This window comes from Physeter macrocephalus, chromosome 20 (genome assembly GCF_002837175.3).
Source record: "Physeter macrocephalus isolate SW-GA chromosome 20, ASM283717v5, whole genome shotgun sequence".
Lineage (NCBI taxonomy): Eukaryota > Metazoa > Chordata > Mammalia > Artiodactyla > Physeteridae > Physeter > Physeter macrocephalus.
In genome coordinates this window covers 45,886,217-45,903,868 of record NC_041233.1, presented here as the reverse complement: position 1 = coordinate 45,903,868, position 17,652 = coordinate 45,886,217, and the positions used below count along the sequence as shown (strand labels likewise).

At 40.4% G+C, this 17,652-nt stretch overlaps 1 protein-coding gene across 11 annotated transcripts in view; it reads left to right on the top strand.

The window, feature by feature from the left end:
* SGMS1 (sphingomyelin synthase 1) overlaps positions 1-8,573 on the top strand; it is a 301,381-nt gene extending 292,808 nt beyond the window's left edge. For all 11 annotated transcript variants that reach the window (XM_028481655.2, XM_055081266.1, XM_024121177.3 and 8 more), the window contains 3 exons: positions 4,192-4,345; positions 6,052-6,218; positions 6,936-8,573. In XM_028481655.2, the coding sequence (XP_028337456.1) occupies positions 4,192-4,345; positions 6,052-6,218; positions 6,936-7,115 (501 nt within the window). In that variant the 3' untranslated portion in view covers positions 7,116-8,573. The remainder of the gene's footprint in view (positions 1-4,191; positions 4,346-6,051; positions 6,219-6,935) is intronic.
* The last annotated feature ends 9,079 nt before the right edge of the window (positions 8,574-17,652 follow it).

Sequence of the window (17,652 nt, the reverse complement as noted above, 5' to 3'; positions counted from 1 at the left end):
AATATCTCCGAGGTGTGCCTGGAATGACAGGCACCTTCTGGTGTTGCCGGTATTCCCCTGGCCCAGGCTCTGAATGGCAAGGGAACAGTTATTTAACAATTCCCCTTTAGGTTGTTTCCAGTTTGTTGCTTTTATAAATGATATTGTGCATGAAGGTTTTCTTTATGTTCGGGATCACTTCTTGGAGGTAGTTGCCTAGAAACAACTAAGCACTGAGTCAAACACAGGTCATGGCTGTTTGGCTTGGTGGTAAATATTGATGATTATTTTTGCAGAGGATTTTGCCAGTTGTAATAAATATATTACTCCCCAGGTTGGTGATGAGGAAATTGAGGCTTAGAGTGGTTCGGCTGCCCAGGGTCACACAGCTAATTGGTAGGAGAGCCATGCTTTTGACCCAGCCCGTCTGTTTCAGAGGCCACTGCCTCTTCCTCCCTGCACTGCTGGCTGCTGCATTTACCACGTTCCTTCCCTCCACTTTTAGGAGCCTGTTTGAGAAGATAAGTGACGTTGTCCCTGCCCCACCATTGGCTATCTTTTTAGCTTTGCTAATTTGATATGGGAAAGAATGAGCTCCTGTTAATGTTAATTTTTATTTCTGTTTGTTTGACAGAGCCAGTGCCTCCAGCTGGTCACATCCTTTGTCCTTTGATAAATTTCCTAAATGGTCTTATTTACTTGATTTATATGTACTGTGTACACGGTAAAGATGTTTGTACACGGTAAAGATGTTAAGTTGTTTCTGCTCCAGGTGTCTTCTCATTTGTCTTAGAGTTTGTTTGCTTTCTTAAAGTGTAATTAAAAAATTTTATGTAGCTGTAACCATCCATCTTCTTTTCCTGTTCCCCACTGAGCTTTTAAAGAGCCTTTCCCCTTGCAGAGGTTTGACAATCATGGAAAGATATTTTTAAAAGAAAGCATAGGTGTATTAAGGGCACTTGTAAGAAATGGAGCATTAATTTTTGGCTGTTTTTCCTCAATGCCATGTTTACCTCATAGTCTCTCCCTCTTTTCCTACCCATACAGTTTCTCCACAAATATTTTCCTACCAAAATGAGAGGGCAAATGTAGGGGGAGTGGTGCTCAAGAATATGATTTATAGTTTTCAAAACACAGAGGGAGTTTCGAAAGGACAATTCGAAATAATGTAAACTGAAGAACTACCTAAGCTTTTGTGCCATAATTTTCTTCCATTTATTATCTGTTGTTATGACAGAACCAGACCAAACTTTCAATTTAAAACTTTCAAAAAATTTTTATCATGTTTATACATGCATGCAATTTAAGAAACAAAATGATCCTACAGGACTTATTACGAAAAACCGTGGTATGCAACCCTTACCCTAATCGTACTCAGCCTACTTTCCTACTCTCTTTAGCTCTTTTAACTGAGTCTTGTGGTGTTTACCTTCATTTCTTTAACACTTTTTACAGAATTTTTGTGTGTGTATGTGTTTATCCTCAGGTCTCTAAGTGCCATGGCAATATCGATTCTTTCTAATTTCTAATACAGGCTGTTTCTGACTTCCTGCTGGGGAAGGCCAGGACTTAGAGCCCTTGTATTCCCTGCACAGTCCTTGCCGCCCAGCTTGTATGTGTTCTGTGCCTTTTCCTTCCCTTCTTCCCCTCCCCCACCATCCCAGTACAGGAGTTTAGGCTTCTGATCCCATCTTCCCAGTGTCATTTTTCTGTCCTTGATTTAACTCAGTATTCAGAGCTTACCTTCTTACAGTTTTGTAAATGCTATTCGTAGCCAAGTCATATAGTTTCCTATAATTACTTTTCCTTTTCAACACACTATTCCCTTTCCTGTAGAGTCCGTAATTGCCTTGCTTTTTGCTCTGTTAGTTTTCTGTGTACTTACTCATTCCCATGTTGTGACTCAGTGCAGCCGCGGGATTAGGTGTTCTGTTAGCCTCATCTCCAGAGCTCTGACTCACCCATGTAGGGGGCTCCCTCTCTTAGGCCTACAGCACAGCTCTCAGTCTTGCCTCCACTGGCATCCTAGCAAATCCCGTTTCTTCTTTTTTCTGTTTTCTCCTTTGCTTTGTAGAGTACATCTTCTGTAATTTCCCTCAAAAAGAATACATAGGTGGTAAATATTGTGAAATCTTGTGTATAGGAAATGACTTTAGTTTATCCTTGGTCTATTTTTTAAGCTTAGGCTCAGTTAATAATGTAGCTGGGTATAGAATTCTAAGTTGGAAATCATTTTCCCTCAGAATCTGGAGGCATTTTTCTGAAGCCTTTTCTTTTCCAGTATTGCTTTTGAAGAAGCCTGATTCTTGATCTTTTGTGTGAAGCTTGTTTTTGATCTCTGGATGCTTGAAGGTCCCTTGTTAGCCCCAAGTTTCTGAAGTTCCATAATGCTGAGTCTTGCTATGTAGATCTGTTTGCTTCTGTTGAGCTGGGCTTTCAGTGATCCCTTTCAATTTGGAAATCCGTATCCGCTATGTGGTATGTTCAACCTGACGTCCTTAACTAGAAATCTTGATCAGTTTTTTTAAAGGGAAATTATAATGAAACATGTTTCCCAGAGCCCAAAATATTATCAGTTAAATGTTGAAAAGGGGTCATGGTGATTAAATTGGCTAACCAAAATTTAAAAGAATGCTGACAAACATAAAATATAGACGGTCACACATTTTATTTGCCAGAGCAAATAAAAGTTTCGGTGAATGAGTTGTTCATGCCATTTACTGCTCTAGTATCCACCCCAGACTTGTATCAGAGACAGGTAGATTTATTTATAAACTTTTTCAATCTTATTAAAAGGAAAAACATGCAGTTCTACCCACATAATTTCAGAAGATTGAAGGTACATCCTACTCAGTCCCTTGCTTCAATTTGGTCCCCAAAAATCACATACCAAAAAAAAAATTCATATATTTGACTTTCCAACCTCCAGCTGCTTTAGCTAATAAGTTAGTAGAACATTTGTCCTCCAGGCCAAGCATGTGAAATAGATCTTTAAATTTTTCCCAGAGATTTTCCCCCAGACGGCAGTTATGGTAGTAAATCAATCAGTCAGTCTTTATCAGTGTAGTGAAAAAAAAATTTAGTAACTAAATATCTGCTGACATGTGCTCTAAAAAGTGCCAACATGTAAGGGAAGCTCTGAAGCTGCATGCTTCATCTCTAGGACCACACTCTTCCAAGGGCTGTCTGAACAGCAGTGAATGTTGAGTGGGCACACTTCATGGTGGCGGGGGGTGGGATTTTACATGTCTTAATATAAACTCATAAAGGAAAAACACTCCTGTGCATCTCCTGTACTCTGAAAACCCCACTGAATACTTCTGTGACTAGATATATGGGTTCCCCCCCACACACACACACACACACACAAGCAAATCTCTAACCCTCTTTAACTCCATTCTGGCACTGTCTACCTGGAAATAGCATCAGATCCCACAGGGTAAGGGCTCAGTCTCACACTGACTGTCACCCCCCAACCACTTCAGACTCTGATCACAGGTTCAGATTATCACCTATACGTCTTACCGACCAGCTATAAATTGGAAGTTCCTATGACCCCCCCTCCTTGGGTTCAGTTAATTTGCTAGAGCTCACAGAACTCAGGAAAACATTTTACTTACTAGATTAGCAGTTTATTATAAAAGGATATAACTTAGGACCAGCCACATGGAAGAGATGTGTAGGGCAAGGTATGTGGGAAGGAGCGTACATCACTCTCCCCACATCTCCTCATGTTCACCGACCTGGAAGCTCTCCAAACCCCTGTCCTTTTGGATTTCTGTGGAGGCTTCATTATAGAGGCATGATTGATTAAATCATTGGCCATTGGTAATTCACTCAACCCCCAGCCCTTCTCCCCTCCTTGGAAGTGGGAGGAAGTGGGAAAGAGGTTCCAACCCTCTCGTCACCTGGTTGGATCTCCTGGCAACCACCCCCATCCTTAGGGGCTTTCCAGAAGTCGCCTTGAACTCATGAACATGAACCTAGGTGTGGTTGAAAGGGGCTTTTATGAATAACAAAAGACACCTCCATCTCTTCTCGGGAAATTCCAAAGGTTGTAGAAGCTCTGTGCCAGGAACAGGGACGAAGACCACATATATATTTCTTATTATAAATCACAATATTACAAAGCTTAATTCTGAATATAAATTATAATCATAGCAGACTTTGATGTGGGCCAATAGTGAGTCTGAGTTTTTCTTTTCCCACCAGCTTTTCGGAGACTGGGAAGCCCAACTGCGGAGAATAATGAAGCTCATTGCTGGCGGCGGCCTGTCCATCACCGGCTCCCACAACATGTGTGGGGACTACCTGTACAGCGGCCACACGGTCATGCTCACGCTCACCTACCTATTTATCAAAGAGTGTAAGTCGAGGGCTTCCCTGGTGGCGCAGTGGTTGAGAGTCCGCCTGCCGATGCAGGGGACACGGGTTCACGCCCCGGTCCGGGAGGATCCCACATGCCGCGGAGCGGCTGGGCCCGTGAGCCATGGCCGCTGAGCCTGCGCGTCCGGGGCCTGTGCTCCGCAGCGGGAGAGGCCACAGCAGTGAGAGGCCCGCGTACCGCAAAGCAGCCTTCCGTGAGAAATGTAACCGGGTGTGGAAAATGGGAACAGAACAGGCCTAACGTCAGTGGCCCTGGGAGGCGGGATTCCTACCACCTGCTGGTTGGTACCTGCACTACTTTAATGGGGTTAAGCCTTATCCTTGGAGATGCCATATTGGAAGACTTGGGTCACAAACTGATTTTGAATCCTGGTGCTACCACTTACTAGCTCTGTGACCTTGGGGAAAACCTCTAACCTTTGTAAGTCATAGTTTCCTCATCTTTAGAATGAGATACTGATAGCTCCTTCATGAATGAGGGAGAGGTGGTGAAAATTAAAATAGATGGCATATAGGGACGCTAGTAGAGGTGCAGGGAGAATGAACGGTAGCCGGTCTTTGTTGTTGTATTGTTAGAGTACCAAATACAAATTTTCCTGGAAATGGAACATGGAGCCCTGTACGTACTCTTAAGACCCTACCCCCAACCGTGACCGCTCCATTTAAACTGACAAACCTCCCTTCACCCTCTCTACTGCTGATCCCACTTAATTCGGTTCAATTTTTTGCTTTTTCGTAGGATTTAACACCTCCTAGCGTAGTGTATAATTTACTTTATTATAATTATTATTTATTGTTTCTCTTCACTACTAGGAAGGGATCTCCCCACAAAGGCAGGCTCTTTGCCTATTTTGTTCATTGCTTCCAGTGACTAGAGCAGTTCCTGTCCTGGGCACATCGTAGATGCTCAAGAAATAGTGGTTGAATGAATGATGGATACTCGGACCCCTTGAAAATTCTGTAAAAGCCTAAACTGTCTTCCCCAGGGTGAGAAGGGTAGATCACACTCAGACAACATTGTTGCCTAAAAGTTCAGACCCTCTGAAGCCCACTCACTGAGAGTACAAGGTAGGAAGGCCTGCACTAATAGAGATTTTGAACCTCCCATCAGGTGACTTCCCAGACACTGCCCTGCCCTTGGGAACGTACTTGGGCTTGAATTCCCAGACATTTGGATTCTCTCTTATTTGTATTTGAGAAATGGACATCTCAAAGACTTTCAAATTAGTTGCAGAGCTTGGAAAGCAAATAGGACAGCTGTATCAATTATAATTGCCTAGTCTATGTATAAGGATCAAAAGGTATTGATTTTTGTATAGAGCATTAATCCCAAATTATTTCCTGGTAAATTTAATTGTCACTGGGCGGTTTTGTTTTGTATTTTAATGGAGCATGATGCATTAACCTGTCCTTATTTGTCCTTTTAAGCTACATTTTTAATTATATGAATCAAGTAATAACCAAATATAAATTACTCTGGCTAAGAAAATCACTTTATGAAATAAGCTGCTTCCCTTCTAACCTCTGTTACAGAGGAACGAAAGCCCTTAGATTTGCTACCCCAAAAGATCTGTTTTCAGAAGGAAAGATCCAAGGTAATTGGATTCAGAAGTAGTAGTTGAGGCATGGTTGGGTGCCCTTAGTGGTACTTGAGTAATGGGACTATTGCAAATTTCTCCTTTTCAGATTCCCCTCGACGACTGTGGTGGTACCACTGGATCTGCTGGCTTCTCAGCGTGGTTGGAATCTTCTGTATTCTCTTGGCGCATGACCACTACACTGTGGATGTGGTGGTGGCATATTACATCACCACAAGACTCTTCTGGTGGTACCACACTATGGCCAATCAGCAAGTGAGTTTTTCTCCCCATTTGATTTTAACTCCTATTACTCTTGGCCTGCCTTCGCTGCGTGGCAGCGGGGGGCAAAGTGCAAAGAACCCACAGATGTCTTCCGTTTCTCTTTTCTTAAGAGGTAGTCAGCTAAGGTTGTGTTGTCTCTTGTGATGCTGATCCACTTCTGAATCAAAGATGCACCAGAAATGTGTTAATATAATGACATAGGAGATGGCATCCTTCCAGAAGAAGAATCACACTCTCATTGTCCCTGGAAAATATTTTTTAAGCTGTGCCCACCTCTTGCTTGATTTGCATTCCTACCTTCTTTTCTATCTTTGGCCCCTCACTAGCTTAATACTTAACATTTAATTAAGTCTCTCTGTTTTCATCGTAGAAGAGTAGCTAAAACACTAATTGAGATATTTATTTATAGACAAGAGAGGGAGTAAGCCTCATGTTCCCCGTGTACTCCTGGAATTGGAGTTATTTGTTTTTCAGCTAGAGTGTGGCCCGGTTTACAGCTGAGTGCAGAGTGTAGAACTGGTGGTGGGAGTGTGAAACTGCGGCTATGTAGGTGGTCATGGGGCGGGTCTGGGGGCCTCTGTGAATTTTAATATGGAAACTATTTGAACCTAAAGTGAAAGGTTATGAGAAACATGTGTATGTTCCTTTTGGGGCTGGAACCATCAGTTGTTCTTCCTGACTTGGTTTTCTCTTTCTGTGTTCTCTTAGGTGCTAAAAGAAGCTTCCCAGATGAACCTCCTGGCCAGAGTGTGGTGGTACAGGCCATTTCAGTACTTTGAAAGGAATGTCCAAGGAATTGTACCTCGATCTTACCATTGGCCCTTCCCCTGGCCAGTAATCCACCTCGGTAGGCAAGTTAAATACAGCCGGTTGGTGAATGACACGTAACAGCTGTGCACGGTGGGGAAAGAGGAGCTGTCCGAAGTGCTAAGAACTCCATGAGAAAAGATGCCATAAAATGAACACCTCCCTTATCCTGTTATCTCTCAACAGTTACCTTGACTTAACCGATTGAGTTACCTGGTCAGCACTGTGATCTTTTTTTCTCTCCAAAGGACCCGCGTTGGACAACAATAAAGAGAATTTAACCTGTCGTGCACTGTACACATTTCCTGTTCATAGGCTTGGGATTTACATAACCTTGCAACCACCGTGTTCCTTTGTATATGATGCAACAGCATAAATGTAAGCTTTTATATCATAAGTTCTGGTCTTTCCAGTCACACCTGGAAATAAAGCGTATTATTTTCTTGGGAAAACACACTTTTCGTATCTCTTGCCCCAAAGATTGGGCTGTAAGCCATTTTCTAGCAAATGTCTCTATGAAGGTTTCTAAGTACCTGAATGGGGTTCGATTCTGAAATCTTTCTACCTGTTGCACCGATATTCAAATAAAAATGACAGACACAGAAAGGTTTGGTAACTTTGGATTTTGTAAAACTCAGCAGAGACAGTGTGTCAAAAAGTGCAAAAAAAAAAAAAAGATTCTGTTATAAAGTGATTTTCTAAGTATTTCCTAACTTTATTTTTCAAAATGATGTTATGAAAACCAAATTTAAAGATTTTTACATGTCAGAGAAAAGAGAGTTAAAATTTAAAAATGCTTCTTGGGAGAGAAATTTGTCTATGTTTCTAGTGCCTTTCTTGTCTTGATTGTATGGTCAGTAGGCAATCTTCAATGTTTTTATTTAAAATAAAGTATTCCATGAAAATATAAATGTATGTATTACTACTAAATTTTGCATTATAGCTAAATTAAATCAGAAGACTGCTTATGGTTTTTAAATTGCTATGAATTAAAGAATGGGAGAGTTAATTAGAAAGTCAGAGCCTGTTCCCATATTGTGAGCAGGTGGCAATGACAGGTACCACTTCAGTTATTTTATCATCTATTTGGTAGTTTGATTTTAACTATACAATGAAAACAGCCATGAATACTTTGTTTTTAAAAAGAGAGTTTTGAAAATGATCACTTAACTAAAAATTGAAAGCTATAAATTAGTTATCCATACTCTCATGGCAATTTTGTTGGTAAACAACAAAGAAGAGATCTATTTCTTTAAAATATATTTGTGCAGGAACTGCATGTAACTCTTAAGTTTTACTCCTAACATGAGTATGTTTGGGGAAGTATTCTATTCTATACTTGCCAATGTGGAGAACAAAATAGTTTTTTAAGAATGAAGAAGTATATATATCCATTCTGTATTTTACGTGCAGCAGAATTATCTTCCGTAGGGGTTTTTTTGTGTATTCACAAGGTAATATTTGTATCGTAAAACAATAATGGTGAAGGAAATAAAAAGGCTTTTAAAATTTTTGTTTGTTTTAAATCTTTGTAAAGTTATTATTCCAGAGAGTATACTGATACCTTATTAACAGCTTACCTAGATCATAAAATAATCAAAATGCACTTTTTAATAAAAACTGATACTTAAAATAAATGGCTACTATTTCTAATGTGTTCACATTCTTCACAAAAGTCGTAAATGAAATCGTTAAAGCAAGATGAAAAACTGAGTTTTGAAATTTCCTTGCTGAGTTTGTTTGAGAGAGGGCCTTTATAATCATGTTTCTTTTCCCTTGAGAGTCCTTAAAATGTACTGTAAAGTTCAGTAACCTCTACAGATTGAGTGTAGTTTTAAGAACATATAAAAAGACTTACAGATAAGTTTAAGTCAAACTGCAGACCACCGTTTACCAATAATTTTGAATTCTCTAATTCTCAATCAAGTCACTTACTTAACTTTTTCCCCATATCACTGGAAGTAATACGACTTTTTCACTTTAGTTGGAAAGGAAAAGTAAATTCTGAAATGAGAAATACAGTAATACTGCTTTCCTAATCGATGGTAATGCAAGAATAACTTTTTAAAAAGAAAAAAAGATATTGTTCCTGATGTGGGAAAGAAAGGAGGATGTTAACAGTCGAAGCCTGTCTTTATTAAGGGAGGCTGTTACGTAACCAGGGAGGCTAGAACTGTAAAACTAGGAAGATTTCCTGCATGGGACCAGATGCCACAAATTGAAAGGGAAAGTATCTTGAGTAATGAAAATGAATTCTTGGCATATGCTAAAAATAGGATATTTTTTTCCTAGGTCAAAATAGGTATATAAAAAGATTCATTATTTTAAGTTTACATACTACATATGTACCAAGAAATTCACTTCGTGGTTGTTCTTCATGCCTGACTGCACAGAATCATGAATTGACATGTCTTGTGGCTCTCAAGTCTGCAACTTCCAGGAAGGACAAGAGAAATCTCATGTCCTGGAGAATTGTAGTACAGTTGATAATGCCTGCCTGAACAAGGACATGTGCTTTTCTGTGCTTCGGTTTATTTAAGCCAGAGCCCTAGACAATAGCTTCTTTATTTTACTCTCTAAGAGCTGGGCAATTCACAAGCATTATCTTGTTAACCCTCACATCACCACAAGGTTTGTTATTATCCCCATTTTATGGGAGTTGACTCAGGTATGTTAAATAACTTTCCCAAGGGCAGGCAGCTGGTAAGTGGTAAAAATCTGCTTGGAGTCCAAGTTTTCACCCACACCTCAACAACCTCTCCACCCGAATACTGTGAGCTTTCGTAAATTCTTCAGTAAGAGTCCACAGTGAGAGAAATCTGCCTACGGTGGTCAAGCTAAGCAGGGTGACCTACTGTGAACGGAGTAGTAGGAAATTCACACCATGAGGTGGAGAGACTAATTTTGCCAGTTTCCTAATTGCTGTATGTTTTGTTTGTATCCCAAGCAGATACCTAAATTGATAAATTTGATAAATATCTCATAAAATGTATAAATATCACATAAAATGAGAGTGCCTGCTAGCTTTTAAAAAATTCTTATTGATGAGTATAGTTGATTTATATTGTTGTGTTAGTTTCAGGCGTACCATAAAATAAATCAGTTATACATATATATATATATCGACTCTTTTTTAGATTATTTTCCCAAATAGGTCATTACAGAGTATTGAGTAGAGTTCCCTGTGGAATACAGTAGAGATTAGTTATTAGTTATCTATTTTATATATAGTAGTGTGTATATGTCAATCCCAGTCTCCCAATTTATCCCTTTCCCCGCCCTTCCCCGCCGTAACCGTAAGTTTGTTTTTGACATCTGTGACTCTATTTCTGTTTTGTAAATAAGTTCCTTTGTACCTTTTTTTTTTAGATTCCACATGTATGCGATATCATATGATATTTGTCTTTCTCTGACTTACTTCACTCAGTATGACAATCTCTAGGTCCATCCATGTTGCTGCAGGTGGTAATATTTTGTTCTTTTTTTATGGCTGAGTAATATTCCATTGTATTGATATATCTGTACCACATCTTTATCCACTCCTCTGTTAATGGACATTTAGGTTGCTTCCATGTCTTGGCTATTGTAAATAGTGCTGCTATGAACTTTGGGGTGCATGTATCTTTTCAAATTATGGTTTTCTCTGGATATACGCCCAGGAGTAGGATTGCTGGATCATATGGTAGTTCTATATTCAGTTTTTTAAGGAACCTCCATACTGTTCTCCATAATGGTTGTACCAATTTACATTCCCACCAACAGTGTAAGAGGGTTCCTTTTTCTCCACACCTTCTCCAGCATTTATTGTTTGTAGATTTTTTGATGGCCATTCTGACCTATGTGAGGTGATACCTCATTGTAGTTTTGATTTGCGTTTCTCTAATAATTAGTGATGTCGAGTATTTTTTCATGTGCTTTTAGGCCATCTGTATGTCTTCTTTGGAGAAATGTCTATTTAGATCTTCCATCCATGTTTTGATTGGGTTGGTCGTTCTTTTGCTATTGAGCTGCATGAGCTGTTTGTATATTTTAGAGATTAATCCCTTATCAGTTCCTTCATTTGCAAATATTTTCACCCATTCTATGGGTTGTCATTTTGTTTTGTTTATGGTTTCCTTTGCTGTGCAGAAGATTTTGAGTTTAATTAGGTCCCATTTGTTTATTTTTGTTTTTATTTTCATTACTCTAGGAGGTGGATCCAAAAAGATATTGCTGCAATTTATGTCAAAGAGTATTCTGCCTATGTTTTCCTCTGAGAGTTTTATAGTATCCAGGCTTACATTTAGGTCTTTAATCCCTTTTGAGTTTATTTTTGTGTATGGTATTAGAGAATGATCTAATTTCATTCCTTTACAAGTAGCTGTCCAGTTTTCCCAGCACCACCTATTGAAGAGACTGTCTTTTCTCCATTGTATATTCTTGCCTTCTTTGTCAGTCTGCTAGCTTTAACTTGACCATCGCTATACAAAAAGTCAGGTTTTGAATTAACTAGGAAATGGGATATGCTACTTGGATCCCTTCATACTGACATACTTTATCTTTTTTTTCCCTTTGGTGGGAAAACTCACTTTGAACAAATCAAAACTGCTCTCTTGAAATTCTGCTTATCAGCTCCTTAAAAATTCTTACCTGTCTGCTGGCTTAGAGTACAAATAAGAAAATTAAGTGGTGCCTGCCTTGAGGGCCCAGACTCCAGCTCCCACAGCAGGGCACAGATGGGCATGACCATCATGATGAGAGAGAGACTAAGAGTGAGGAGAAGTGGCAAGAAGAAAGGGGGGCTTCCCTGGCGGCACAGTGGTTAAGAATCTGCCTGCCAACACAGGGGACACAGGTTCGATCCCTGGTCCGGGAGGATCCCGCATGCCGCGGAGCCACTAAGCCCGTGCGCCACAACTACTGAGCCCGCACGTCTAGAGCCTGTGCTCCCCAACAAGAGTAGCCACTGCATGAGAAGCCTGTGCCCTGCAACGAAGAGTAGCCCCCGCTCACCGCAACTAGAGAAAGCCCACACGCAGCAACGAAGACCCAATGCGGCCAAGAAAAAATAAATTTATTTTTTAAAAAAAGAAGAAGAAGAAAGGGGGGCTGGAGCTGGGCCCCAGGATGTAGAGGGTTTGGAGAGTAGATGAGGCAGCAGCATTCCAGGGGAGGGGCAGAGGACAGCACAAATGGCTCTGTTTGCTCTTGGTGAAGAGAATGTGAAGTGAGGATTTATCGTATGAGTTAATGTTGATTGTACGTTTGAGAAATCCTTTGAATTCTTGGGCCCTGATGTGACACAGTGGTATAGTTTAGCATCGAATGACTGAGAAAATACATGCAGTGAATTAGAAATGTCCTCAAGAGAATTTGTGGTTTATTAATCACAATAGCATATGTGTAACCTTTGGTCCATGGGAGTAGTACTTACTTATAAGAGCCATTTTTCCATTAACATACCATGGTTGGTGAGTGTAAAGATTTGAGGGTCTCTTGAGAATTCTCAGGGAAAGTTTACTGGCGATTATAAGGCAGAGATCAGTGAAATAGAGTCCATTTTTTCAAAGTTTAGCGAAAAAAAAAAAAAAAAAAAGAGTCCAGATCCAGAGGCCTATGTAACCTCAAGTGTCGCGGTTTCTGTGTCAGAGGATGTGTAGGGTGAGACCACAGGGAGCAGGAGTGGCATTTCAGGTGAGGATAAGGAAAGACTCTGACGCCCAAGAGGGGGCCCATCCAGAGTCCCCTCCCAGCCCCGCGGTGGCCCAGAACCACATGTACTTTGATGTTCTCTTGTTAGGTGCATACACATTAGGATTGTTTTGTTTTCTTAGAGAACTGACCCCTTTATTATGTCTCTGTCATCTCTCTCTTTATTCCTGATAATCTTCCTTGTCATGAAGTCTGCTTTGTCCGAAATGAAGCTAACTACTCGAGCTTTCTTTTTGTTAGTGTTCGCATCTTGTTTTTAATCTATTTTGAAAATCTCTGTCTCATAATGGGTATATTTAGACCTTTGACGTTGAAACTATAATAGATATATACTTGAATTTATACCTACCACGTTTGTAACTCTATTCTATTTGTTACATTTGTACAGTATTTTCTCTTTGTTTAGTCAATTGCTTATTTCTTTTGATGAGTACTGTTTTTAGCTTCGGCTAAAATAAGTTCTAAATATTTTAACTTGGTGACCCAAAGCATTTTTCCAGTGTGAGTAGGAAATAGCAAGCGTTGTTGTTCTTTTATTCTTTTAGATATTCCAATCCATGTTATTTCTAGCAAGAACTTCATCCAGGATATTACACTTACCTTTATTTCCCAACTAGAGTTTTGTCCAACCCCTCTCTTGTGAATTTCATCTTGGATGCACTAGTACTTGGAGAGACTTAGTAAGGCACATTCAAATACAAACCCAGGGTAGTTCCTGAAAGGATAGGAATCACTTAGGTCATCGTTAGAGTAATCTAGCCTAGAGACATGCTGATCCTAACAAGCTGCTCTAGTTCATACTTTCTCAACTAGAAAACTTTAACAATGTGACCATCTACCTTTGTGCCGTTTTGGAATGAAAACTGTGTGCAACTGTGAAAAGTACGGACTCTGAAGACCATAGTGGATTGTGTAGGTACGTGCTTGTGGGAACCAGAAAGCTTTGGGGAGTAGATGTAGAGGAAAATAACAGGTTCAAAGGAAGTGCCTTCTCTTTAGGAAGTAAACTAAGCACTCCTTTCTGTTTATCTTTCGTACTAGGTAAGTACTCCATAAAGGCTTGATAGTTGAAAGGGTCAATGAATGAATGGCTCCATTGTTTTATGAAGAGTGAGAATAGTTGTCTAGGGGGAAAGAGAAACTCCAGGAGAAGATATGGTGTATCAATAGGGGCATGGACTGGGGACTCAGATGTGTTCAAGTCCCAGCTCTGCTGCTTATTGGCAATGTGTGCCTTGGCCAGTTTTCTCTGAGCCTCAAGTTTCCTCACTTGTAAAACAGGGGTGATTTTACTTATGTTCTGGTGTAACGTGGGGCAGTGATGAGACAGGCATACATGTTAAGTGCTCAGTAAACAACCACTGTCATTCTAGAGAGGAAAGTGAGAGAGATGAAATGAAGACCCCTGGGGAGCCAAGGAAGAAGTCCCAGGCAATGAAAAGACTGGCCCTGCGGGAGAGAAACTGGATAAAAACCAAGCACAGACTCAGCCTTTATTTGAACTTCTGAGTGAGTATACTTATTAGTAGTCTGAACCTATTTACACCTTATTACCTTTGGTAAGATACTTGGTCTAGCATTCTGAACATCTGATGTGCATGTACAATGGTTGCTAGAGAATTGGTCGACTCATGAACTAGCATGACACAGTCTTCTTCGGTGATGAACCAGGGCAGCAGAAACATGCACGGCCACCCTGATTTGTTGACACTTGGTGTCTGCTTACCAAGCCAGCTCTGTGTTGTCATGTGGAGGAACCGGTACTGTTTGAATTGCTTTCTCCTAATAGTATTTATCAGCATGAGAGGTGAGGGGAAAAGGAGGTTTCGGCCAAAGTTGTCTGTCTTTTGTTCATTCTCTTTTTAATGAAGAGCCTGTGACCATGGAAAGGCATGTATCGGGTTTCCCATTGGGATGTGTAGCAATACTCCCTGATATTTTAGGATGGTTCAGGGAAAAGAAAAAATCATTCCGGAAAAAGCGTGATCTGACTTCAAATGAATGTTTGTTTTGACGTCGTCTCTGAAATCATTGGCTTTGAGGAGTTTTGTTTGTTTCTTTTATTGGGTTTTTTTCTCTTTTTTTACTTTTCTTTTTTGGCTCTGAATTTTAAGAGGCCACAGGCTTATGGGAAGTGTGTTCATTACGAGCCTTATTGGCCAAGGGAGACTTTTGACCTCTGGCTGGTTTTAGGCTCTGACCGGGGCACCTGACAGGAGTATGAAGTGAGGATACAGAGTGTTTGCAGCACAGACTTCCTTTTTACAGCAGGCAACATTACAACTGCTTCAATGAGCCTTGCAGGCTGCCTACCAGAGGCGGGCAGATGAAGCTGCAGCTCCATTTCTCCACAGGCTCCAGGGATGAACTTGTAAACACAAACGGCTTGAGAGGAATGTGCTGCTGGAGCATGTGTGCTCTGGAAGCATCGCTGGCCCGATTCTGGAGCGCATTCCTGAGCTCGTGAGCTGGCACCAGATGACTCCACAGAGCTCGTCTCCCTGCCTGCTCAGCTTGCAGCGGACACTCAGAGCCCTCGGGGCCAAGCGGCTGCCTGATGAGCTTTCCCCTGGGGCTCCTGGCACAGGAACTGAACCCGGGAACAGCGCCAGAAGGTCTTGTTTCCTCCTTCTTGCGCAATCCTCTGCACCAATGGCACACAGCACACCGCAAAAGCTATATGTTTCTCCCTTCAGGAGAGAAAATGTCAGTGCGTTCAGCACATGAAACCCTCCCGTGCTATTAACATTCACACAAGTGTGAATTCAAACAAAAAGTCACCAAAATTAGACTGGAGGGTAGCAGAAATGTCACTTTAACACATGGTGAGTATGGAGAGCTGTGACAATTTGGCTTCCTGTAGATCTGGGCTATCGAAACCGGCTTAATTTCTCAAGATGTTCAGGGCTTAATCACCAATTAAAATCAGTAACAGCAGTGCATTTGCTCAGGCCCTAGGAAATCCATTTTCTTCTTGAGAATGAAGGGGGCCCAAATCCAGGTCTTCTCATTTGACAAAAATGATGAGGATTGGATGGCAATCTTCCTACTGCTCAAAGGAGGTCAGAGCAGGAAAGGCAGCTGAGGTCACCAGAAAGACCTGCTGGTTTCTGTTCTGATTTAGAGCAGCTTGTCTTATATGCCCAGGACTGAAGGGAAATGAGCTAGTGAAATCCAGGCTGAAGCCCAGGGGACGAGAGTCACTTGGTGGTGGTCCCCAGAAGGCAGGGGAATGTTGGGGACTGGAGAGCACAGCACTCTCTGTTTCACAGTTCTCTCTTCCCTTTCAGTTTGGTTTTTATGTGGGGGGAATCTAAGTTAGGGAATACACACACACACACACACACACACACACACACACACACACAAGCGTGCACGTGCATATAAATCCAGCATTCATATCAGTATATTTAAGGCTCTAATAAACCTTCCCCTTAAAGAAACCTACTTAAATTTCATTAAACTAATATTTTCCAAATTTATTTGGCCTTGAGACCCTTTTTATACAAACCCTTTTCCCGCTAACGTTTTATCATGAGAAAAGTTGTGTACACTAAATTGAGAATGTCACGTTGAGAACCTCTAGAGGCACCACCCAGTTTATACTGTAATTTTTTTAACTTGCCATTTCACATATCAACCCATTTGTCTATCTTTTTATCTATCAATTACTCTTATTTTTAAAAATTCATTTCAAAGTAAATTGCAAATATCAGTTCACTTCTGCCTAAATACTTTGGCATTCATATCATTAACTAAAATTCAAAATTTGTTCAATTTTTTTTTCGAGGTAAAATTTATAGATGAAGAAATACACAAATCTTAAGTGAATATTTACTGATTTGACAAATGTGTGGACCTATGTAACCTATTGTGACCTAGAACATTACTATCTTCCCAGAAAGTTCCTTTATGTCCCTTCTCAGTCAATCGTGGCTGGCCTTTCACCCTACCACTCCCAGAGGCAAACTCCTCTATGTACCCTTTTTCCACCATTGATTTTCTTTTTTCCCACCGTGTACTATGTATGCACTCTTTGTGTATGGCTTATTTCACTTTGCATAATGTTTTTAGATTCATTCATGTTGTCATGTGTATTGATAATTTATTCCTTTTTATTAGTGAGTAGTATTCCATTGAATAAATATACCACAGTTTGTTTATCCACTCTTCTATAGATTGATATCTAGACTGTTTCCAAATTTTGGATATTATGAGTCAAGGCAGGTAAGAACATTCTTGTATGTGTTTTCTGTGTGTGTGCATGTGTGTGTACACATGTGCATGTATATACAGGCATACCTCATTTTATTGCACTTGCTTTATTGTGCTTCACAGATATTGCTTTTCTACAAATTGAAGGTCTGTGGCAACCCTGCATTGAGCAAGCACTGGCGCCATTTTTCCAACAGCTTTTGCTCACTTCGTGCCTCTCTGTCACATTTTGGTAATTCTTTAAATATTTCAGACCCTCCACCAGCAAAAAGATTAGAGACTCTCTGAAGGCTCAGATGATGGTTAGCCTTTTTTAGCAATAAAGTATTTTTAAATCATGGTGTATACATTTTTTAGAAATAATACTATTATTGCACACTTAATAGACTACAGTATAGCGTAAACATAACTTTTATAAGCATTGGGAAATTCATGTGACTTGCTTTAATGGTCTGGAACTGAACCACCAGTATCTCCGAGGTATGCCTGTATGTATATATGTTTCCATTTCTCATGGGTAAATAGCCAGGTGTAGGATTGCTGGGTCAGGGTAGATGTGTGTTTGATTTTATAAGAAATTGCCAGACCTACTTTGGGGAAATTCCTCTTGCTCTTAAAAAGGGACCCAAGAATAAAAATACTCCCTTCCTCTTGGCAAGGTTGTGTCTAGGTATAATGCCCAGAACTTTTGCAGCTCTGAGAACAAAACTGA